The 25360-nt window shown below is 39.2% G+C and overlaps 1 protein-coding gene across 1 annotated transcript; it reads left to right on the top strand.

The window, feature by feature from the left end:
• Positions 1-1131: 1131 nt before the first annotated feature.
• On the top strand, positions 1132-15085 carry GLYATL3 (glycine-N-acyltransferase like 3). Its single transcript, XM_045844018.1, has 5 exons — positions 1132-1242; positions 5109-5216; positions 5975-6101; positions 10094-10233; positions 13482-15085. The coding sequence occupies exons 1-5, from the start codon at positions 1165-1167 to the stop codon at positions 13938-13940; spliced, it is 912 nt and encodes a 303-aa protein (XP_045699974.1). The 5' UTR covers positions 1132-1164; the 3' UTR covers positions 13941-15085.
• Positions 15086-25360: the final 10275 nt, after the last annotated feature.

The raw sequence follows: 25360 nt of genomic DNA, 5'->3' as shown, positions 1-25360 counted from the left end.
AAGGATACAAACACCTCAGGGGGCCCACTCATTGAACTAGAGCCTATACGGCTTGGTCATCAGAAACATAATTTCAGACTCACATAAAATATACGATAAACTTTTACAGTGGATTTTAAGTAAATCGCAATCAAACACTGAGTATTATAGCCATACAGAAATTCCACACAGGGAAATTGAGTAGCTCTGTCTGGAAAATGTGTTGTTAAGGAGTAATCCACCACAATCCAAAAGCACCAGATTCTCGTGTCCAGCTGAGTTACCTTTGTCATCCTAGTGCCTGGCTGGGAAAATTAGGTGCAAAAGCTCTGCTACACTGAATATAGGGGGGAAAATGTGTTTTTTCTTTAATTTAGTCAAGACCTGATTGGAATGTTGGGGGCAGTGTTTTCTTGGGGAAAAAAGAGCAGAGGAGATGGAGCCCACTACTCCAGAAATATAATTGCATCAAAATGGATGAAGTTGCATACTATATGTAGGATTTTGTTGTTGTTCCTTAATTTTATCTGACTAAAATGAGCCTCAGGCTTTGCTCACACATGATTCTTCATCTTCAATGTATTAATAACGGCTTCTCTCCAAATTGTCCCTCATAACCACCCAATACCTAAACCACTTAAGTCTTTCATCTTTGCCCCACATTGTGAAGATTCTTACTCCGCACTTCATGTCAGCCATTCGGCAACTTAGAATGGCCCTTACTATGTGCCAAGCCCTGTGGGAGGTGCTGAGGAGACAGTGGAGCACAGAGCGGACATGGGCCCTTCCTTCATGCCTCTCACAGCCTAGTTCAGAAAGACTTCAGTCAAGGAAAACACAAATAAATGTACATTTACAACACTATTGGATCCTGCAGGAGGAGTTCAGAGTACAATGAGTGTGTCTAAGAGGAAGACCTAACCCAGTATAGACACTCAACGTCTTTCCAGGAGTAGGTCACTAGCACTTTCCACTTCTATGTGTTCTCTGATTTACCTGTCCCAGTGCTTCCCTATCTTCCTCCTCCTTCCCTCTTCAGAGGGAGCGATGGCATTCAGAATTACAGCCCATGAAAATAGGACTTCACAGGTTTTCCTACGTGAAATATTAACCGGCAATAGTTAAATATATATATATATCTTCAAGTTTCTAATTAGGTTTGGAATTGCTGGAGCTCTGGAAAAGATGTTGGTACTAAACTGTTCTACCAAATTACTGACCCTGGAAAAAATGCTGAAGAGTCACTTTCCTGAATCACTCAAGGTACTAAATTTAAAGATTTATTTCCTTATTCTATTAATCTATGAAAAGTACTGTCAGACTGGTGGCTGTTTCCAAGAGGTTTCTGATGATAAAAATCTAGGGCTCTTGTTAAACACACAGCTTTCTGGTCCCCACCTGCTGGAGACTGATTCAAGGGCCTGTGGGTGTGGCCCTGAGAATTACTTTCTTGACAGTTACTCTAGATGACTCCTAGGAAAATTTAGGTAATGCTGGATTAGATTATTTTTTAAGGTACATTTGAGATGTAAATGTTTTTAAGTGGCAGAAGAGTATGGACTGGTGGCATTGCTAGTAAGAACATGACCTATGTACATAATGGAACTGAAGTTCAGGGGTTGTTATCATTTTCTTATGTTTATTTCAAAATCTTTACTTTTGAAGTGTTTTCAGTGGCTTTGTTGATCTTCTAAAAGTTCACAAGGGCTTGCTGATAACTCAGGGTTACTGTGGATGACATCAGAGATTACAACTAAGTGTAAGATTGGAAATGTATATTTTTATTTTTTAAATATATTTTATTGATTATGCTATTACAGTTGTCCCATTTTCCCCTCTTTATTTCCCTCCATCCTGCATACCCCCTCCCACCTTCATTCCCCACCTTTAGTTCATGTCCATGGGTTGTACATATAAGTTCTTTGGCTTCTACATTTCCTACATTGTTCTTAACCTCCCCCTGTCTATTTTCTACCTACCACTTATGCTACTTATTCTCTGTATCTTCCCCCACACACTCACTCCCCTGTTGATAATGCTCCATGTGATCTCCATTTCTGTGATTCTGTTCTTGTTCTAGTTGTTTGCTTAGTTTTTTGCTTTTTGTTTTTTTAGGTTCAGTTGTTAATAGCTGTGAGTTTGTTGTCATTTTACTGTTCACATATCTTCATTCTGATCTAATTGGATGTTTATTTCTTCCTTTTGTTCCAAATTGTTGCTTTGAATCTTGGTTTCCTTCTTGTCACTGTTGGTTCCCTGAATATTTTGCTTTATTTCATTTTGAGTATCTCTCATTTGTTCTTTCAATTTTTTGACCAAGCTCAATGAGTTCTATGAGCATTTTGATTACCAGGGCTTTAAATTCTCCATCAGATAGGTTGCCAATCTCCTCATCGCTTAGTTCTGAGGTTTTGCTGTGTTCTTTGTCATTTGAGCCATATTTCTTTGTCTTGGGGCACCTGCTAAGTTGTAAAGGGTGGGGCCTTAGGTATTCACCCAAGCAGGGCAACCCTCTTTGCTGTGCTGCCAGTCTGGTTGTTCTGGTTGATTTTTTCTTAATTCCTTGTTTGTCGAAGTTCCATGCAGTTTGATTTTTCTGGCGTTTTTGGTTGTTTATTGATTTTAGATTGGTTTAACAACCAATCTAAACACCAACCTCCTTTTGGTTGTGTGAGGAAATGAAGGGTTTCTACCTACACCTCCATCTTGGCCAGAACTCTAGTAGGTTCTCTTGTCATCTAAACACATCTACCCATGAGTCTTCTCCTGGCCTCCCAGATCATGACAGGGTTCTGCATGTATAATTTTTTAAAGTATCTTTCATGCTATCTCATTTGACCTTCATAAAAACTAATAATAATACCTCTATAATATTAATACCTCTGAATAGGCAGATATTTATAATTTTATAGATGATGGTACTAAGTCAGTTTGCCATCTCTGTATGCTAGAGTCCAGATTTAAATCCAGGTTTTCAGTTTCCAGATTGAGTGTTTGTTGAAATGTTTGCCTCTCATAACACTAGGTGAAATAAGAATTAAAGAAATAAAACAAACATAAACACATGCCTTTTCAAATGATCTTTTCTTTAGTAGCTCCTTAGCTTAGTACTCCGCATTTCTCACTTTCCATACAGAGTCTCTTTATCCCTGGATCTCCTTATACTTCTGCAATTATTGCATTGTTGTATAATGCCTGGGTTTGGTTATCTAACAGTATTTTCAAAGTACTCCTTCAGTTAGACTCTGCCCTTTAGAAAATAAAAAAGCTAAAGAAATGATAGTTTTGTTGTTCACCTCCATTTTTTGGTGTTTAGGACTATGCATTTTATAATCTCACCTCAGTGATAAGGAAATTAAATACCTTTCCAAATTTTGTTCACAAGTTCTAACTGCTCATTTCTCAGTATCTTTACATTCTTTCCTCTAGCCACTTCCCATCTCCTTCCAACACTCACCTTTTGAATAAATAACTATTAGAATGGTTTGTTTGTCTTCAATCAATGCAAAATCTTTCAGTTGGTTCCAATCTGAATATTGAAAAGAGTTTTTTTCTTTTAACCCTTTTAAAACTTCCAATCATATTTAAGCTCCATTCTTGAATAAGGACATTTGGTTTCCTTGTGTGAAATCATTTTGATAAACTTATTACTCTGTAATATATATAAAATCAACATCCCTGACTTTTAATGATTAACAGAAAAAGCCATGTTAATCAACAATTAGCAGAACAAGTCAGTTAATTTTAATTCTTGGATTTTTACTAAGTGTGGTCCATGTTGGTGTCAGCCAGATTAAATAGGGGAAAATGCCTTTTTGAGAAGATTTGAGTAGGGTCCCAGATTGGATAAAACACAAAAGAGATAGAAAATGATCTAGACATTGAGGTGAGCAATTTGAATTAAATAATAAAGGAGATAAAATGTAGGTGCTGATGCCCTTATAATTTAAATGCTTTCACTGCAGTAAGACATATGCTAAAAGTGCACACAGCAGATTTAGAGAGCTCAGTGAATTTTCACAAAGTGATTACCTGTGTCACCTCCACTCCATGACAGAACATCACTTCAGAGGCTGTTCCCCAACCCCACGTTCCTTTCCAGCCACTAGCTTTCCCTGCTCCCCAAAGTAACCACCATCCTGACTTCCAAAGTCATAATTGCATTTTATGTGGTTTTGAATCACAGAAGCATCTTTCTGTATCCAGCTTATTTTGCTTAGCATTGTGTGCTGTTTTATAATCCAGAGTATGACTATGCCACAATTGATTTATTTTTCCACTTTTTATGGACATTTAGGTTGTTTCCAGTTTTTGTCTATAATGAAAATGCTGCTACAAACACTGGCCTACAGCTCAGCTCTCCTCATCCCACCACTTTTTCTGTCCTAGAGGTACACACGCAGTGTACAAAAGTTGTTTTGTAAGATAGACATCTTGAAATCTTAGTAGAGAAAAAATTTTATAGGCCACAGAAAGTTCTAATATTACTTTAGTATTTAGTCAAAAAGCATTTCACCGGCTATGGCAGGCTCCATGGATGTAATAATGAATGAGACATAGTTATCACCCTCAGAGGATACTCACAGAGTCTTGATATCATCAAATCTGCAATGCAGGTGTTTGGGATTCTCTGGGAGAGTGTTATTTCACCATCAGATGATGTTTAATTGTAATCCAGGGCTGAAAGAGTAGGCGAATTTCACAAGTTATTTTTAGATAGTATAATAAACTTCAAAACCAGCTGAGCATCAAAAATTATCTGGGGAACTTTTAAAAGATGTGTAAGCCCTAAATCCATACAAGAGATTCTGATTTATTCAACAATATTTATTGCTGACTTACGTGCCCAGCACCCACCTAGTAAGCCTACTGATTTAGTACTTCCTACTTGGTACTGTGGAAAACTAAATTAAAGACGAATGTTCCTAGGCTTTCACAGATTTTTTTTACCAGTTTTCATGTACACTGATGAAATAACAAAAGGGGAGATTGTATGTGTGTATTGGAAATAGGTGTACAATTTCCCCTGCGGTGGCCATAACTCTATGGTAGAACAAGAGGTGAAAGGGGAATACGCAACTGCAACAGCTGGTGATGCCATCGCTTGTCTCTCGGGTTCTTTGTCACAGGTGTATGGAGCAGTGATGAACATAAATCATGGGAATCCCTTTCAAAAGGAAGTGGTATTGGATTCATGGCCAGACTTCAAAGCTGTCATCACTCGGCGGCAGAAAGAGGTACAGTTTTGAAAGATAACTGCAAGTGCAAAAAAATAAGAGTTGGCACTAACTAGAAAGAAAAGAGTAGGTAAAGGGGATATTATAACCACCGTAGCCATACACTGTAGCTTACAAAGCTGCATATTTCATCATAAGAGTCTAATGTGACTGGCTCTGGAATATCAGACATATGAAAAACCTTTAGTCTAAATGAGCTCAATAAAGTGTATCTTTACTGTTTAATAATCTCTAGAAGCATAAAGCATACAAATTTGCACATACTAGTTTTTCAACTGTTTAATGATTCCTGATGATGGATGCCTTTGGCCATGAGTGTGAGTGTGGCGGAACTTTGAAAAAGACAGCATCTGCCCCATTCTGCCTCTGAGACCAAGGAGAGCCTCAAGTGATTGAAGGTGTGTTGCCCTGACCACATTAGGAAAGTTCTGAGAGTTCTATTTAATTCTTATAGGTAAGTCCATTGAATTGTACCCTTTCTATTTTTATAAATAAATAAAATCCTAGCAATATGTGAAATAAATGTCTTAAAATCTCCCTAATACTAGAAGAAATAATCAAGCAAAGACACCAAAATTTCTGTGCTTTCCCTCACTACCGTATATTAACCACACTGTCACTTAGTCATTGTTTATGGGTGTCTAATTTTGCTAATGGAAATCATCTAGACATGCACAGTTAATAGTATCTAAGCTAGCAAGGATTTTAGTTATCTAGAGGATATGTTTATGCTTTTATGATTGTGTCTTCTGACCTAGGCTGAGACAGATAACCTGGACCACTATACTAATGCTTACGCTGTGTTCTACAAGGACGTCAGAGCTTACCGACGGCTGTTGGAAGAACATGATGTTATCAACTGGGACCAAGTTTTTCAAATACAAGGTGAGGTCAAGTGCAAGACACAAGGTCATCATTAACTCCTTTCTGTCATACATATCAGATAGATATTACATATATTTTTATATGTATGAGATATGCACAAATACATATTTGTACATTTTATGTATTTACAATTTATGTATTACAATTTAATAAGAACACTTATTTTTATTCCTAATAGGCTTGGGTTTTGGAGTAGGTAGAGACCATTTAAATAGGGCTGATTTTAAGTGATTTTTTTACTGTTACTCTAATATGGACATCAGTGAGTATCAGCATATTTTTCTTATTACTCTTAACCCTTTGCTATTACACTCTTTTAAAAATAACTCTAATTCAAGTCTAAGTCAGTAGATACACTTTTCTTCTTTCTGAAGCAAATAATTCTAGAAAGAGATAATCAGCTAGCTGATCTCCATAGTATATCCTAAAATGATGTAATAAGGAAAGAACATATGTGAACTCCAAGGAGACAACCTCATGGCCACCAATGCCAGTGGAAGAACTTTAGGCCAAGCTAGAAGCAGATTAAGGGTTTCTGATACTGGGGTAGTTCAGATGGATAGTTTCAGCCTCTGTGTGCTGCTTACTCTTTCAACTTTTTATAACGTTTGGAGGCTTAATACAGCCAATGAAATTACTGTTTACGACCGTTCCAGTGAAATCAGTTTTTAATCTTTGACATGAAGACAGGAATCTGCATCTTAGAAATATAAAGTTTGGTAATTTTTTTTAGCCACAAACAGCTAAAGCCCTCTCAGAAGGAAACCTTGCATCCATCTACAATGACCAACTCATATTCATAACCTAAAGTCTTGGGATGTTGTATAAAATCCATTTGCAAATGCTCAGAAAGACCTGACAGAGGGCATTCTAAACTATCCCTCACCTTCACAGATACACCCCAGTTGTGCTGGCTAGAAGTGAGACAATTCAAAAAATTTTCTCAACTGGTATTATTTTAATGTGGAAACAAGTATACCTTTTCCTTGATGTGAAAAATTATGGCAGTAACTAGATGGTGCTATATGCGTGCCACCTATATCCGTCTTTATGGAGAGAACATCCCTGTAATTACCAATACTCTTTTTCCAAAAGGATAAGCTGACAGCCATGAGTCATTACAGTCATTTAAATGGACTTATTGACTGTCCCTGAAGGTGTGGTGGTGACAGATGTGAGTTAGTAGCGCCTACTATACCTGGAGCAGTAAAGGCCCTCACTGAGCATGTAAGTCAGGGCAGGCATTACCCATGGCTTCTGAGGTGGTCTCTTGACTATAGGCTTCTGTGGTAACGATTATTATCTGCTAAGAATATTGAATAAATTCTAAGGGGTCATCAAAATCTTTACTCTTCTTAATCAGAACACCTCAAAAAGTACTGTTTTCATGGCATTCTCAACTCCTTTCCAAAAGCCTATCTACTGCCATGTAAGTGTTCAATCTTTGGGACAAAAGTCTACTGGCTGCTGTATATGTTCCATCTTTTGCCGCAGCATAGGCTCTAGTCAGAGATACTAGCGGGGCTGCCTGGATCCACCAAGCACTGGGTAGTGGAGCTGCTTCAGTGCTGAGTGTCTAGAGCAACAGCACCCCCTGCACAGAAATGCCTTTGCCGTTTTTAATCTAAGAACCATCCATAAACAATATTAAATCAGGGTTAACCCATTAACCTACTCAGAGGAGCCAGCCCCCTTGTGTTTGCCACTCGAGAACAAGAAATGAAAAAGTATGCAGCTCGCCTGAAAGGCCAGGCTCTTCTGCTCACTGTTAGCCGCACAGACAGGACAGAGTTTGTCTGCTTGAGCACTAACCTGAAAGTTTCAGAAGCCTGCCAACTGCTAACCGTGGTCCAAAAATGTCCTGAATCTGGCTTATCCAATTAGCACTTCCTGCCCTTCTGAAGAGATAGGGTGGACAAAGGCAGAACAGTAAGTGGAAATTTCTTTCTTCTGTGAGAAAGAAAATGATTTGTTAAAGTGGTGACATATACAATGGACAGAAGAACATGTTCAACAACACTAGGGAGATAATCAGCAAAATCTGGACTATGAAAGCACTCCCCAGCAAACAGTGGGATTATTTATTTACTTATTTATCCTCCCCTGAGGATATGTTTATTGATTTTTTTTTAGAGAGAGAGAGAGAAACATCAGTGTAAAAGAGAACATGGATCAGTTGCCTCCCATACGCACCCCAACCAGGCATGGGACCTTTTGGTAAACGGGACTATGCTACAACTGGCCACTGGCCAGGGCACAGCTGGATTCTTCAACAAATAAACTGAAAGAATTTGTAAAAGTAGGGGGTGGAAATTAAAAGACAACCTGTAGATCAAAATATCTGCATGACAAAAAATAGGTAAAATCAAACTACAGTGTTTAAAGATGCGCACTTAGATAATAAAACCATAAAAAAACAAGAAAGTGATTATCATACAAATCATGACAGCAATTATCTCTGGAGGAGAGAGAAGGAACTGTGGTTGAGAGTGGTAAATAGAAGGTGGCTAATAAATTTCTACTTTGAGGCATTAGTAGTATATAGTTAAATATATAATAATTGATTAAGCTATGTATTTGTTTTATGCAGTTGTCTGTATCTGTTATATCTTATAATTTAAATGTTTTTAAAGAAATATTAATGTAACTTTTAGAAAGAATCGGTTCAGTCTAAGTGAGTTCAAACAGAATCTCTTTCTCCTACCATTCATACCTTAGGTTTACACTACCTATTTTTTTCCCTGTAGGTAGTCTTTTGAATTACTTAGGTCTAATTCAGTGTTATAATATGGGATGCTAGCCACAGCATCTATAATTATAATAGCATGGACTTGGAGATCTACTTATCTTTTCTTAGACTTAACCTCCTGCAGGAGAAGCCAAGGCTCAGATATCAGACTGAGTTCAACATGACTTTCCACTCGCGTATTCCTCAAGAGGAAGTGACTTACAGGGAGGAGGCAACAAGCCATTAGACATAGAAGGAAGAGGGAAAGTCAATTTCCAGAAGATTCAATCCGTCAGGACCCAGACTGGGAAGGAGAGAGCAGGTGGGGATTTGGAGAAGCAGAGCAAGTCAGATCTAAGCAAACAGAAGCTAACCTGCCCCACTGTAAGCTCTGTCAGAACAGACTGCCATTCCTGTGTCCCACTGTGGTGCAGTGCGCAGGACAGTACTTCATAACAAGGACTGAATAAAGATTTATCAATGAAACAGGACAGCTATGATAAGTGAGTGGGGCCCAGGTGAGTTAAGCTCAGGGTAAACAAGTATCACCAACACTAAGTTTACACCTTGGTATTTCTATAATGAGCATTAAGCCAAGAGACGGGACAAGAGTCCTTATGGCTGGTGTGGCTCAGTGGATTGAGTGCTGGCCTGTAAACCAAAGGGTCACCAGTTTGATTCCCAGTCAGAGCACATGCCTGGGTTGTGGCCAGGTCCCTGGTTGGGGGCATGTGAGAAGCAACCACACATTAATGTTTCTTTCCCTCTCTTTCTCCCTCCCTTCCCCTCTCTCTAAAAATAAATGAATAAAATCCTTTTGAAAAGAGAGACAGTCCTTAAAGACAGAATTCTATGCCGAATAAATCTAGCTCTTTTACTCTTCCAGCTGTATGGTAGAGTATAGACTTTTAGAGCTATAACATATCTCTTACCTAATCTTGAGAAGTCTTTTCTGAGAAGTCAGAAAAATCAAAATTCCCACAAGAAATTCCAAGGGTTCCAAAACCCTAAAGGATATTCCCATCCAAAAATTCCACAGGACATCATGATCTTGGCAGACAACATGGTGGGAATTTGAAAATCCCACAGTAAGTCTGAAAATCAGATAGAGAGTAGTTACACTAATTCACATGTAAATACACACTAGTTAGGGTGGCAAACTGGCGATATTAATGACAGTAAGTTTTAAACTCCTGAAACAAATTTCCTTTTTACGTTTTCCAATAAAATGCCCACAGGTTTCATTCTGTCTTCCCATGTACAGGGCTGCAGAGTGAGTTATATGATGTTACCAAAGCTGTTGCCAACTCAAAGCAGCTGAATGTGCAACTCACTTCCTTTAAGGCTGTTCGTTTTTCTCCTGTGTCAACTCTGCCAGACACCAGTCTCCTGTATGTAGATCTAGTTTATGTATTTGGGGTCGCACTTACTGCTATACAAGTACAAAGAGCGGTACCTGGAGTACTTAGTATCACTAAGGAATATTTAAGTACCTTGAATTTGGGCTATGGAGTCTGAATTTGAGTCTCCATGTTTGTCTCTGTGTGTAGATGTGTGTGTATTTACTCTTTTCCTTTCTGTTGTGTTTGTCTGCCCATAATTTCCTGCAAAATCAAATCGGTGTCTTTGTCCATAATAATAAATGAACTCAGGAGTCCTGTATTTTCACAGCATGCACAGAAAAATCATTCCTTGTTATCCTCCTTGCCAAATAATTCTAAATAACCTCTGTTGTCTAAGCCCAAGGTGGTTATTAGGGTCGTTTTGTTGTCTCGGAAAGGAAGGTATGTAACTGACTCCCGTGGAGCTCTTACAAGCCAGACACCAATGTCTTAAATATATTACCCTTTCTACAACCCTATGAAGTAGTGCCATTATCATTCCCTTTTTGAACAGTAGAAGTAACACACAGGAGTAAATTGTACAGCCAGGAAATAAGTCCCACAAAGTCTGACTCCAGAATTCAGTCCTTCAAAACATTTGTTGCTTCATGTCTGCGTTCTTTTCTTCTTACTTCGGAGTCCCTGTGCTGCCGTTTACTAATTAGCTTCCCCTCTGCTTAATCTTTCTGAGCCTCAATCAATTTCTTCTTCTTGAAAATTAATTTATAATATCTTCCTTACCTGTTTTTCGTAAGCAAATGAAACATGGTACCTGAAAAGTACCCACCTCGGTGAACATTACTTTTCTTCACTTCTGTGGAATTTGTTGAAAGAATTATTGAAGACTAAACCTAAAGAACAGTGGACACCTTAAGTTACATAAAGCAATGGGACTTTTTATTTTTTATTTTTTGTAACAAAGGTTTTTATTTTTTATTTTTTGTAGGTCAAACACCTACAAAAGGTTGGGAGAGGAGTACAATGAGCCTCCCCATCAGTACATGGGTCATCCTGCTTCATCCATACCCCTAACTACTCTTTCCACCCTTTGGCGTATTCTGAAGGAAATTTATCAGACATTATCCCATTATTCTTAAACATTCTAATATGTATCTCCAAAAGATAAGGATTCTTAAAAAATTGCTACTACCACTTCTGTGATGGGATCCCCAAGACCACCAAAGGCTCAGTGATTAGCTAGGAAGACTCACAGGATTCAGTACCTACAGTCACGCTGTGATTTATTCCAGTGACAGGATACAAATCAAAACCAGCAAAGGGAAAAGGTGCGCTGGTAAGGTCCAGCGGAAATCAGGCACAAGCTTCCCAGAGTCCTCTCCTAACGGAGTCCCGCAGGACAGCTTAATTCCCCTACAGTGAGTTGTGACAACATGTGTTAGGATTTTTTTGGAGGCACACCCGGCTTAGCATACACCAATTTCCTAGACTTCCAGAAGGAAAGTAGGTGTTCAGCATAAACAACATTGACTGTACAGATAGTTAGACACACTGAGCCACTCATATCCCTTCTGAGAACGGCAGGACCGTCCCCGCCGGCAGTCCCCCATTCAAACTCCCAGACACCATCCAAGGGCCAGCCTGGCAAGCAGGCTTTGGTAAAGATAGTGGCCTCAGGCCTGCTGTGTTCACTCTTTTCAGTACAACCCCTTAAAATTTTGTTAACATTTCTTAAAGTGAAACAACCAGTTAGTGGTCCCATTTCCCAAATTATCATAATATGTTAGCAGTTTGTTTTGAATAAATATTTAAATAAGGCTCATACATTACAACTTGCTAATATCTCTCTTAAGTTTCTTTCTTTTATATTTCTTACATTACTTTTTGTTAAAGAAACCAGGGTATTTGTCCTTTAGAATTTTAAAGTTTTCCAGTCTATTTACTGTCAGGTCTGAGATATTACTTTAAAATTTCTTCTCTCTCCAGTCAATCCTTTTAAAATCAGTTTTTAATTTGAATTGCTCCCTTCTGCATAGAAAGTTACACAATTTGCCTTTAACAAGGTCATTACCCACAGGTGTACACTCTTTATTTTGGGTACCTTGCCCTTCAGGTACAAGGTTGTAGTCTCTAGTGTAACTACTGAAACACTTGGCTTGCTTTAACAATGTTTCTCTTTTTTATTTTTCTTAAAAATTTTTACTGTATTTTTTGCATTAACATTTAGTCCCTTTATACCCTTCTCCCCACCACCACCCCCAACAAGCACCACACTGTTTTCAATGTCCATGAGTCCTTTTTCCTTTTGCCTTAGCGATGTTTTTATCTGCACTGAAATTTCTGCCTGAGGCTTCTTTGCCGTGTTTAAAGTTCATTTTCAAAAACTAAATTAAAAATTATATTAACCCAGTTATCACATGCATGCACACGCGCATCTGTGTGTGCGTTTTAACCCTGCTTAGTGATTAGGCAACTGTCCCAGTGCCAGAGCGCACAGGGTGCCTGGAATGCAGGCCAACACGGCAGAACCACTAATGAAAAGAAAACACAAGCTTGTGCTTTGTAAACAAGATCAGAGCCAAAACCATATTACCAGTCTCTTAGCAGTCACTGGCGATGGTCTTACCACATCAATGACTTCAAGAACTAAACCAGCACCATAGGCTTCAACCAAGTAACCCACTTGGGTTCTTAGAAACTGCACCAATTCTTGTCTTTTTCTTTATCTTAGTGCTGTGGGGTGTTAGACCTTCTTCAAAACCTTTTAGGGGAAGGTCTGGAAGAACTAGCATTTTTTGAGCATGTGCATATGACTGTAATGTTACGCAATTCATTCACTGGGCATGGATGCATGAAGACAGAAGGTCCATCCTAAAATCTCAGTCTCTCAAAATCTCTCTCTCTCTCTCTTTCTCTCACTCTCTCTCTCTCTCTCTCTTTCTCTCCCCACATACACACACACCCCTCTCTTTAACCAAGAAGAAGATTGAGGGCCCAGGAATCTGGTCTTTTCAAAGCTTCAAAGAAGGTGTCAATTGAATGAAGACTTAGAAGAAGTCTGAGCATTGTTTTACTTGCCTTAGTCTCTACTGAGGACAATAAGAAATGGGCATGAAATTAGGAAAGGCTTAAATTTGAAATAGGTATTTTGTCCTATCAGAAATGAAATCCAGAAAGCTTGTTTTGTAAATGGGGAGAGATGAAATCTAATTCATTGAAAATGTCTTCATGTCTCTCTGGGCCCTATCTCTGGGATGGTCTCTCAGTTTAAATATGGCTAAAAAGAGAGGTTGTTACTGACATGATCCTGAGCTCACATTTCTTCTCGTGTCATCTTCTTCTAGAATGAGTTCTCCCCCACGACTAACCCACCTGAGTGTTGCTGACGCTGACCTACTCAACCGGACGTGGTCGAGGGGCGGCAACGAACAGTGTCTCCGGTATATAGCCAACCTCATCTCCTGCTTCCCCAGTGTGTGTGTCCGCGATGACAAGGGAAACCCAGTTTCTTGGTCTCTCACAGACCAGTTTGCCACCATGTGCCATGGCTACACCCTGCCAGAGCACCGCAGAAAGGGCTACAGCAGGCTGGTGGCCCTCACACTGGCCCGGAAGCTGCAGAGCCGGGGATTCCCCTCTCAGGGCAATGTCCTCGATGACAACACGGCCTCCATCAGCCTCCTGAAGAGCGTCCATGCCGAGTTCTTGCCTTGTCGTTTCCATCGGCTCATTCTCACCCCTGTGGCTTTCTCTGGCCAAAGCCGCCTCTAGCCCAGTGAAATGCCAGGAGTTTTCTTCCTTTCCCTGAAGATACACATACTCCTTAACTGCCAATAAAGAGAGCATTAAAACTGGGATCAGGAGAATCTTAGTTGTTGAGAAGACCAGGAGAAAACAGACAGGATCAGTCTGAGAGGCCTTACCTCTCTCTGTCTCAGGTTTCCGCAGCAAATAACTGGGGGACAGGGATCTCTGTGGCTGTAACAGAGGGAATTAGCCTCCTTCAGGATCCTCTGCAGAACAAAGGTTCTGAAGCCCGCAGTTCTCAACATAGTGGCAGAAACGACAGCATGAGAACGAACCATGGGAGCATGTGGCTACAGCTTCATTACTGCTGCCTGGCCCTCTGCTCTGTCTCCTCACCACCACACCAGTTCCCTGCCACCGTCAGTAGCACCCACCTGCGCCCATGCTGCTGCCTGCCCAAGCTCAGCTCCTATCGCTTCTGACCCAACTTCTCTGCAGACACTCCTGTTTTTTTTGTCTTTAATTACTGACTCTTCACATCTGCCAGTGACTCTAGCCTATACTTCTTCCCTGGGAGTATTCAGATGCAGTGGTTCTCACCTTTTGCTGCATTTCAGAGTCACCAGCAGGGCCAGAGACTCGACACAGATGGCTGAGTCGCTCCCCCACAGTCCTTCTTCACTCAGTAAGTCTGGGGTAGGGCCTGAGAATTTGCGTTTCTAACAAATTCCCACTGCCTACTTGCCTTGGATGGAGGAATGAAGATAAGTGAGTTTTAAATGCTAGAAACAGATGATGTCAGCATAGGACTGGACCTTACCTACCACCTACTCCAGCCTACCTGTCTATAATTGGCTTTCTCATAGGACACTAAGACGCATAAACAGATGTGAATGTGGACATATAGATGATTGTATACACATACATATACTCACATATATAAGTAGCTTTCTTTCATATTTTCTACATGTATATAAACTCAGAATTTTGATAAGACAATAAACTTTAATTCTCACATTACATATGAAGAATTTGAGGCCCAAGGAAAATAAATGACTTCAAGATTACACAGGTAATCAGTGCTGGGGGCTGAGCCAGAATGTTGTCATTTGGATTTCAATCTTTTTTTGTTTTCACTAAATCATATTTATTTTGTGGAAATTTAAATGCTTAAATAATTAAATCAATGCATTCATCAGACATATATCCTTGTTTTTTTTTTTAAACTTTGGGTTCCAATTGTTTGTGTATATGTGTCTTCGAAGGACCGAGGTCAGCGACCTCAGGCTGTGTCCTTCCAGCTGCAGTGAAAGCAGGTGCCCACATAATGGGTGCCTCTGCCCGATCTGGGTGAAGTTGACTTAGCCATGTAGAAACTATGGGTTTCTTTTCCCACAGAGGTTCACAAAATCCCACCTACAAAAATAAGGGGAAATCCAAATTTTAGGTGTTTATTCTGAGAAAAGTAAAACTGGCTGAAGGAGAGCATCATTTTAATAACAAATAAGACTCTTTGGGAGTGAATATAGGCTTAGGTCACCATGAGCCACTGGTTACTGGGAAACCACTCCTTGGTGCTGGAGGGAAGAGCACCAAGTAACCGGAGTTCATAAAGCTCCTGGGAGAATCCGGTCTAGTTTCTGCCCCAAGGATGCTCATTATCTTTGGCATTAATTAAGCATGAGTTACTCCTGCCTACTATATGGCAATAATATTCTAGCCTTTTTTTCCTCCTAATAATAATATGCCTACCTTTTGTTTAACATTTAACTATGTGCTGATAACTTTGCCAAGTAGTAGAGATAAATAGCTTAATCCCTGCGAAAGAGAAGGTACTGTCTTATTGTGGAAATTCTGGCTCAGAGGTATTATGACTCACTGAAAGCTATGCAGGTTTTAAAGGTGGCCAAGTCATGAGCAGAACCGGGGTTTGTGAGACTCTCAAGCCTGCACTGTTAGTCATTAGGCTAATTGGCCTCTTAAGCAGCTTGGAACTCTTCGGTGGCAATTACTCCTTTATCTCATTGCTCTCTGGGTTTTTCACCTCTGCCAACCCCAGCAAGGTACTCCATGTTTTGAAAGATTTTTTTCCTACCAAATGGTACCTATAACTTTGTTTCTGTAGTCTTCCAGATAACTATGTTAGCTATAATTGCTCTGTTTCAACTGTTTATGACCCTTTTAAAGAATGCATAAAACAATTTCTGAATACGGAGAAGGGCAAGGAGAAGAAATAGACTCGAGGAGTAGGAAGGGGCTGTAGATCAACACAGGGTCTGATTCAATGCTGATTTAAGTAACTTCTTCAGTATAACATATAAATCGGTGAAGGGTTTTAAGCAACGTATTAATCAGTTTGGAAATCAATTCTGGAAGACTACTGCAATAGTCTAATCAAGAGATGATACAAGTTCAGCTTGGATCTGAATGCTGACAATGATGGTGACGAGAAGTGAGCCATTTACTAGAGCAACCAAGAGAAAAGGTGTCAGAACTTAGCGGCGGTAGGGTGTGATGAGAGAAATGTGGGAATGACCTTCAGGTTTCTATGTTGTGAAACCTGCGGCTGGTGGTAGTTTTCACTGAGACAGGAAGCACAGGAAGAGCGCCAGGTCTGGGGCCACTGAGGGCAGAGGAAATCCTTTGGTTTGGGGTTGCTGAGTTTTGAAATATACAAATAATAAGACCAAGTCGGATATTTGAGTGTCAGAGAAGGAGTTTGGTATAGAGATGTAAATTTAGGGTCACAGGCACATAGATGATAACAAAGCATGTGTGTATTTGGCTGAAACTGCCTAGGACTAGAACTCGAGTAGACAAGCTTTCAGGTGGAGTGAAGGGGAAGGCTCTGGAACAGGAGAAGGAGCAGCAGCGGGGAGACGAGAGGAAAGCGGGGAGGTGACTGTCACAAAAGAGGAAGGAGAAAAACTTCAAGATGGGCATGGTCAATAGTGTCAAATCACACTAAGAATCACACTAAGAGGCCAAGAATATATAAGAAATAAAACATTTCCATTGCACTATCAAATATTTTAAAGACATGTACCAAAAAGAATATACACGATCTGATTTTGTTTATATAAAGCTCAAAACCAGGCAAAACTAATCTACAGCCTGAGAAGTCATGAGGTAGCTGCCCTGCAGAAGGGCAGTGACTAGAAGAGAGCATGAGAAGTGGCTTCTGGTTTCTGGTCGTGTTCTCATTCTTGACCAGGGTGGGTTTTACACATGTGTTCATTTTGGGAAAGCTCATTCATTAAACTATACAATTATGATTTATGCACCTTTTGGTATGTGAGTTAAAGTGCAATATGAAATATCCATGAGCAGAAAACAGGCCTGGAGTCTGAAGTGGGGGAGATTGAATTTTGACCCAATGATTCCCAAATTGATCCTACTGGTATAAAAGCAAGTATATAAATTGTTTGTAAAGATTGAAAATGAACTAAATGTTTTAAATAACTCAGATTAAATACAGTTAAGCCATTCAATGAAACTCTATGGGACCCTAGAAAACCATGATTGCTGATATGAAAAACATGTGTGATAATACTAGCTGCAAAGAAACGCAAAGCAATTACTGAAAAGTTATGCACCATCCATTTAAAGCTCAACTGTGAAGAGGTAAATACTTTGTAGGCAGCCTAGTGGCTTTTACTAGGCAGACAGGAGACTCTGGGAAGAGATAGTAAGTACGGTATTTCATGCTGTGGTCACAGCTGGATGTGAGATGATGAAAGCAGTCGATACAATAAGCACGCTCAGCTCTGGGTGGGTTGTGGCCAGGTTTTGCAAGCGTCTGTGTATTTTAGCAAGAATGGCTATTCACTGTAAGACCCACCAAGGGGAAATATACCGGAACAACTGGGAATTCAACCTGCTCAAACTTTGGGAGCAAGATAAGGCAGTGCAATTTGGAGGGATATTTATACATCCTCTAAAACAGAATCTCATCTAGTATTACAAGTTTTGATTCTCTTCATTTTGCCTTTTTAACCACAAATTTGTTTGGAGATTTGAATTTTGAGAAAGAACAGGAAATCACTATGAATTAAATTTCCTTAAGTTGTCCATGACGATACCTAAAGTTTTGTATCCACTGTCCCTCACCTCAGTAACACTGGCGTCAAGCAAAATGAAAACTGAAAGTAAAACAGCAGATGGAATAGCAGAGCACTAACTGCAAATATTGTTTCTTCCTTCTAGCCTGGAACATTTGCATTAAAAATTATTTCAATGGGGATAATGAAAATAATAAAGGTATAAAATACAGAAGGAGGAGCTACACTTAACATACTAGTTCCCTTTTAACAAGTTTCTAATAGCCCAAGTTTCTCAGTCTCTGGTAGGAATCTTAGCCCCAACTATAACACCCAACTGCTATTAACACCCTTTGCTTTTTCTGATTTTGGCACTTACTACCCTGCAGAATGAGACAGAAGAGGGACTCGCTTCTCCCAGCAGCTCCTCTTCCTTTTACCGCCTCCTACCTCAGCAGTGCTGGTACCATGTGTATTCCCTGCCCTGTTCCAATTCTGTTCACTTGTTGAGTGAACTTTTTCTTTCTGGAGTGAACTTTTTTTCACTCCTGCCCTTGTGATTTAAAAAATCATGACCCCGGCAAGTGGGGCTCAGTTGGTTGGAGCTCAGCCCCTGTAAACGGAAGGTTGCTGGTCAGGGCACACACCTAGGTTGTGGGTCCAGCCCTGGTCTGGTCACATATCATCTCCAGGCTGGGCACATATGGGGGCAGCCAATCCATGTTTCTCTCCCGCCCTTCCTCTCTCCCTTCCTCCCTCTTTAAAAGCAATGATCCATTCCAGTCAGGCACACACCTACATTGAAGGTTCCATCCCCAGTTGGGGCTCATACAGGAGGCAACTAACCAATGTTTCTCTCTCACATTGATGTTTCTCCCACCCCTCCCTCCTGATTCCTCTCTCTCTAAAATCAATATATCCACAGGTGAGGGTTTTTAAATACACATGCACATGCACACACACACACATACAGATAATTACAAATAAGAATAGCTACCATCTAGGTATTCCTTACATTATGTGCAGCTTTCTCTTCCACTAACAGATGTTTTTCCAAGGCAAAACGTGCTCTAGGTTTTATACACTATTAGCAGGGAGGAGTTACAGTAAGACTATCAGACATTATCTAGTACCTGCAGTTATCACAGTGAACACCAGATGTCAGGTTTTACTTTTGTATTATTTCCCGAAGAGCAGGCACTTGGATTGTTTCTTGTTTCATCAGAATTTTTGTTACATTTTGCACTGTTTCTTTTCAGCAAATTCCTGAGCCTATACAATTTATTCTAGAGCCTTTGAGAAAAATAGATATGTAAAGATAGCATTACAAATTCTAAGGGGAAAAAAAACAGGGTAAAAGGAGACATTAACCCTACCAATATTAAAACATACTACAAGGACTACATCATTTAAAGTCGAGTCATGCTACATGATTACTCAAACAATGAGACAGAAAAAAGGTCCAGAATAACAACAATTTCCTAGGAAAGTTTAAAATGAAATCGAAGTGACATTTCAAATCCCTGGGGTAAAGATAGTATTTAAAATAAATAGCAATGAGACAACTGGGTAACAATTTGAAAAAAAAATAAAATTAGACTCATACCTCACACCTTATACTGGAATAACCTCCAAACTGATCCAAGATAGAAATACATACATACATACATACAAACTTTTTAAAAGAAAATATGTTATACAAATAATAGAAGAAAACAGTCTAGTTTCTTGATAACCTGGACACGGCAAATACATCTCTAAATTCAGAAAGTCCAAATTCAGAAGTAATAGAAGAAAAAAATTAAGTTTGATAAATAAATATGTTTGCATGTGTGTGATTTTGGACAAAATACGGTATCTAGAGTCAAAATACAAATAACAAAGTAGGAAAAACTATTTGCAACTTATATCACAAATAAATGGCTGTTTTCTATAACATATAAAAAGCCACAGGAACAACTGTAAAGGACACGTGGACAAAACCAAGGGGGCTGGAAGCAGGGGAGGGAGGTGGGGATGGCTGGGGTTGGGGGGGTGGTAAATGCAGACAACTGTACTTGAATAACAATAAAATAATTAAAAATAAAAAATAAAAATACCTAAAAATACCTAAACCCAGTAGAAAAATGGGCAAAAGACATGGTTAGTTCATGAAAAAAACAAAATGACCCTTAAATATATGAAAAGATGCTTAATTTCACTCAAAAGAAAAACTCCATTAAACTCTATGTGACACCATTTCCCACCTATCAGATTGGCAAACGTAGAAGTTTTCAGGACACAGGGTGATGAAGCTATAGAAAACAAACATGCTCACACACTGATAGTGTGAGTAGGAAATGTTACAATTCCAATGAGGGGAAATCTAATAAAATACATGTGCACTTATTCAAGCAATTATACTTTCAGGAATGTATCTTAAATATTCCTCCATAAATATAAAACAAATGTCTGCACAAGGCTATTCATTCTGATATTATTTGTAATAGCAAACACTGGGAAACAACCTAAATTCCCATCCTGAAGAATCTGCTTGAATGAATTGTGTTACATTCACACAATGGTAGACTTATCGTAAGTAGTAAGGAAGTTCTCTATGAGATAATTTGTAATAACTTCCATGATACAAAGTTCTTTTTTAAAGCTAGGTGACTGCAGGGTAGAGGAGAGTGAAGGGGGAAAAAGAGACAACTGTAATAGCATAATCAATAAAATATATTTTTAAAAAAGAAATATAACACACACACAAAGCTAGGTGACAAACCTTTCTTTGTAAGAGTGAGAAAAGTAGTATCTATCAACATAAATTTCTACTTTTGCAAACACAGGAAAATTAAACCAGAACTCAATTTCTTTTAAAATTTTTCATTTTTCAGTTACTGATGATACACAATATTATATTAGTTTCAGGTGTACAACATAGTGATTTAGACATTTATGTAACTTACAAAGTGATCACCCTGATAACTCTAGTACGCATCTGAAACCACAGAGTTATTAAAATATTATTGACTATATCCTCTATGACGTACTTTACATCTCTGTGACTGTCTGTATAGTTAGCGGCTTAATAATCCCTTCACCTTTTTCATCCATCCCACCAACCCCCTCCTATCAAGTGACCATTTGTATCTGAGTTTGTTTCTGTTTTGTTCATTTAGTTTGTCCTTTAGATTCCACATATGAGTGAAATAATATGGTTTTTGTCTTTCCCTGACTTATTTCATTTAACATAATATCCTTTAGGTCCATTCATGTTATCACAAATGGTAAGATTCATTTTTTTGGTGACTGAGTGTGTATGCCCCATACTATATCCCATTCATGTATCCATGGACACTTAGGTTCCTTCATATCTTGGCTCTTGGTGGGATTGTAAATTGGTGCAGCCACTATAGAAAACAGCATAGAAGTTCTTAAAAAAATTAAAAGTAGAACTACCATATGACCCAGCAATTCCACTTCTGCATATCTATCTGAAGAAATCCAAAGCACTAATTTGAAAAGATATATGCACCCCTATGTTCATTGCAGCATTATTTACAATAGCCAAGATATGAAAGAAACTAATTTTTAAGTGACCTTTGAGGAGTGGAGATAGAGATGGAGGTAAAACTTCTCTGAATATATCCAGTTTATATAATTTTGACTTTTAAACAATGTATGAACCTAGGGTTAAAAAGTAATATCTTGTCCCTCGCTTTGTTGACTGAAAAGACCTACAACTACCAGCACCCAATGATCATTTCTTTTTCTTTTTAGAGGTTTTATTTGTTTATTTTTAGAGAGAGAGGAAGGAAAGGAGTGGGAGAGAGAAGCATCGATTGATTGCCTGCAGTATGCACCCCCTCTCATACACACCCCATCCACAGACAGAACCTGCAACCTAAGCATGTGCCCTGAGTGGAAATCGAACCAGTGACCTTTCACTTTGTGGGATGATACCCAACCAACTGAGCCTCATTGGTCAGGGCCAATGAATATTTCTAATACTCAGCTCTTTGTCTCCCAATAACTTTCAAAGAAAATAGGACTTTAGGAGAAAGGGGTAATGCCAGGTCTGTGACAGGGAAAGAACATCTTGGGCCAGAAAGTAAGGAAAGGCTCTGAGACTAAATGTGGTCATGTCAAAAGGAGACAGAACTGGTGTAACAACCTCCTACCTCCCAAATTTGGTATCAGACATAACAGCATCAAAAATAACAATAATGCCAGGGGATCATAACACATGGAGTTGTTAAAAATACTTGAGCCCAGCCCTGGGTGGCATGGCTCAGTGGATTGAGCACCAGCCTGAAAACCAAAGGGTGCATGCCTGGGTTGAGGACTAGGTCCCCAGGAGGGGGTGCACCAGAGGTCACCACACATTGATGTTTCTCTCCCTCTTCCTCCCTCCCTTCCTCTCTCTATAAATAAATAAATAAACAAATAAATAAACAAATAAATAAATAAATAAAAATACTTGAGCCCACAATAATATGAAAGCAGGGGATAAGGTGGCAAGTAAAAATCTTTCTTTACAGAAGAATATGTACTAAGGAATGCTGAAGAAATAATAAAATTAGAAGATTGCTCTTTTGCCCTGGCTGGTGTGGCTCAGTGGATTGAACGCTGGCCTGTGAAACCAAAGGGTCGCTGGTTCAATTCCCTGTCAGGGCACACACCTAGGTGGTGGGCCAGGGTCTCATCTGGGGGTGAACAAGAGGCAACTGATTGATATTCCCCTCCCTCTCTTTCTACCTCACTTCTCCTCTCTCTGAAAATAAATAAATAAAAATCTTTAAAAAAATAAAAAAAAGAAAATCGCTCTTTTGCGATAGCCAATTTAACAGTCAATTCAGGCAAGGATTATTAACGGATGATAAAGTCAATGAATGAATGCTTGTTGGAAATAATTTTCATTCCATGGTTTACTTATTAACTGTAAAGAGTAGAATGCACCTTTATAGTGGAGATATCTAGTGGTCCCCATCTTAACCCAGTGACCGAACCTATAGCACGAGCAACAGTGGGACAACCCAGCACTCAGTGCCTCCCGACAGGGGCCAGCGAGGAGTGCACTATACCACCCGTGTAGAATTCTTGCCAAAAACTACTTAACCTGAATCTAATCTTAAGGAAACAATCAGAAAAATCCAAATTTGGAATATTCTATCAGAAAATTAGCCTGAACTCTTCAAAAAAATTCAATGTCATGGGGGAAAAAGCAGAGATGAGTGCTTCATTCTAGATTATAAGAGACTGAAGAGACTTAAGCAACTGCAAGTCGAGAACATTTATTGAATTCTGAATAGAGAAATAAAATCTAAAATACACATTTTGGGGACCATTTCAAATGGTTCCTAGTATATGTGTGTGGAGAGAGAGAGATCAAATAGGATAAAATATTACTATTAGCGAATCTAGGTGAAGGGGCCCTGGCTGGGTGGTCAGTTGCCTGAAGCATTGGCCATACAACAGAAGGTCGTGGGTTCAATCCTTGGTCAGGGCACATGCCTGCGTTGCGGGTGTGATCCCTGGTCTGGCCCATATTCGAGGCACCTGGCCGATGTCTCCCTCTGTCTCTGTCTCTCTCTCTCCCCCACCCCCGCACCCCCACCCCACCCTCCCCCGCCCCCTTCCTCTGTAAAATCAATGAAAAATATCCTCATGTGAGCATTAAACAAGAAAATACAGGTGAAGCAAACAGCAGCTATTTACTATACTCTTTTTCAACTATTTTTATGTCTGAATCAAATAAAACTATTGTACAGGCAGCTCAAACTGTGTACAAACGACCAACACGAGTCATTTAATATATTTTATATATATAAAATATTTTAGTTAAAATGTGATTTTGTCCTCGCTTTCCCTGCACTAAGGAGTTCTATTTTATCTTTTCATTGGTAACCTCATGACTAATAATTATTAATACATAGTGAAGTGTTATGTTTTACTCCATTTGAAAACTTTAAACCCAGAAATAGGAGACAATTTAAGTCAGCAACAGGTTATGAAACCCCGAGAGGCAAAGAATGCAGAAGTGGTCCCAAGGAGGAAAGAAAGAGAAAGCAGGGCTCCAATCTAGAAAAAAAAATACAAGATAAATACAGCAGAAATAGAAAATTGATTGATTCAACAATGGTGTCAGGCACTGTTCTAAGTATTGGGGATATAGCAGTGATAAGTTGTGTTGCAGTGAGCAAAATAAACAGGACTCTCCACCTTTATTTATTCTAGAGGAAACGGCACTTATCATGGGGTAGGCACTGCTCTAGGGACATTACAGATACGCACATTAACTCCACCCCAGCAACCTATGGGATGGGTGCTACTCTTACCTCACATCTCAGATGCGTCAACTAAGGGAAAGGGCCAGTATGCTGCCTGCACTCACACAGCTGGTATATGGCAGAAGCAGAAATCAAATCCAGGGAGTTTGGCTTCATCACTTACACTCTTAAATTCTGCACTATATCACATAAAGTAGGGTAGGAACCACAGAGAGAGAGAGAGAAGAGAGGAGAGAGGGAGAGAGGGGGGAGAGAGGGAGAGAGGGAGAGAGGAGAAAGGGAAAAGGCAAGAGACACAAAGCTTGCTCAGAGGAAAGGATAGTTATCAGGAGTATTAAACTAAAAAAAGAGCTAAATTCCATACATTTCTTAATGAATTTATAGCATTGAAATCAAGAAAATAATATAAGATTGTCCTTACTATAAAAGTTGAGAAAGAGGGGAATGTTGAGAGAAACAGTGGGGTTGTTAATGACCAGCTCAGCCTACTATACCATTTCGGCCAAGCCTTGCCCTTGAGGGGTGAATTATGAAGTATGTGTAAGAGATAAAGAAATTCATTACTAACAGTTCCTTTAAGATTCATGGACATTCCAGATCAACTGGTTTGCAAAGTCGCTAAACAAGAGACTCAGTATTTTCCACCCACTCTTTTTGGTTGATATAATGTACTAGCTATTTGGGACTGAAGTCTCTCTGGCTGTAAAGTATGATTGAGGATTGCCACACCTGCATATCCTTAACCTGCTCACATGTACATTGATTAAAATAAAAATGAATTGGGGAGAAAAACTGCCTTGCCCCTTAAAAGTTTTAAGTATAACCTAATCAAGATTGGGTATTAAATCAAGATCTTTATTTTACTAACCCAAGTAATTATTTTATTTAACATATTTAATAAATATTAATACACCCATGTTGAGTCAAAGATAAAATTATGTCTAAGATATAAGATATTACATGCTGCTGTTGAACTTTTGTTCATGCTCAAGATGGATATAGGGTAAAGAACAAGTTCTTTATTATCACTAAATGCTGACTCAATTACTAATGAGCCATTTCCTGTTTAATAAGTTGCTTACTCATACACAGTGAGAGAACTCTGGTCTTATATCCTAATCTCTGACAGGAA

Source organism: Phyllostomus hastatus, unplaced genomic scaffold, assembly GCF_019186645.2.
Source record: "Phyllostomus hastatus isolate PE091 unplaced genomic scaffold, TTU_PhHast_1.1 phas_contig_40, whole genome shotgun sequence".
Taxonomy (NCBI): domain Eukaryota; kingdom Metazoa; phylum Chordata; class Mammalia; order Chiroptera; family Phyllostomidae; genus Phyllostomus; species Phyllostomus hastatus.
The sequence above is the reverse complement of the archived record's forward strand: the minus strand, read 5'-3'. Positions and strand labels throughout refer to the sequence as shown.

What these genes read in the sequence shown, in the direction of transcription:
- GLYATL3 (XM_045844018.1), top strand. Translation starts at nt 1,165, where the DNA reads ATGTTGGTACTAAACTGTTCTACCAAATTACTGACCCTGGAAAAAATG. An exon ending in CCAAGTTTTTCAAATACAAG is followed by an intron (nt 6,102 to 10,093) that starts GTGAGGTCAAGT and finishes TCCCATGTACAG; the next exon opens with GGCTGCAGAGTGAGTTATAT. An exon ending in GTCTCCTGTATGTAGATCTA is followed by an intron (nt 10,234 to 13,481) that starts GTTTATGTATTT and finishes CATGATCCTGAG; the next exon opens with CTCACATTTCTTCTCGTGTC.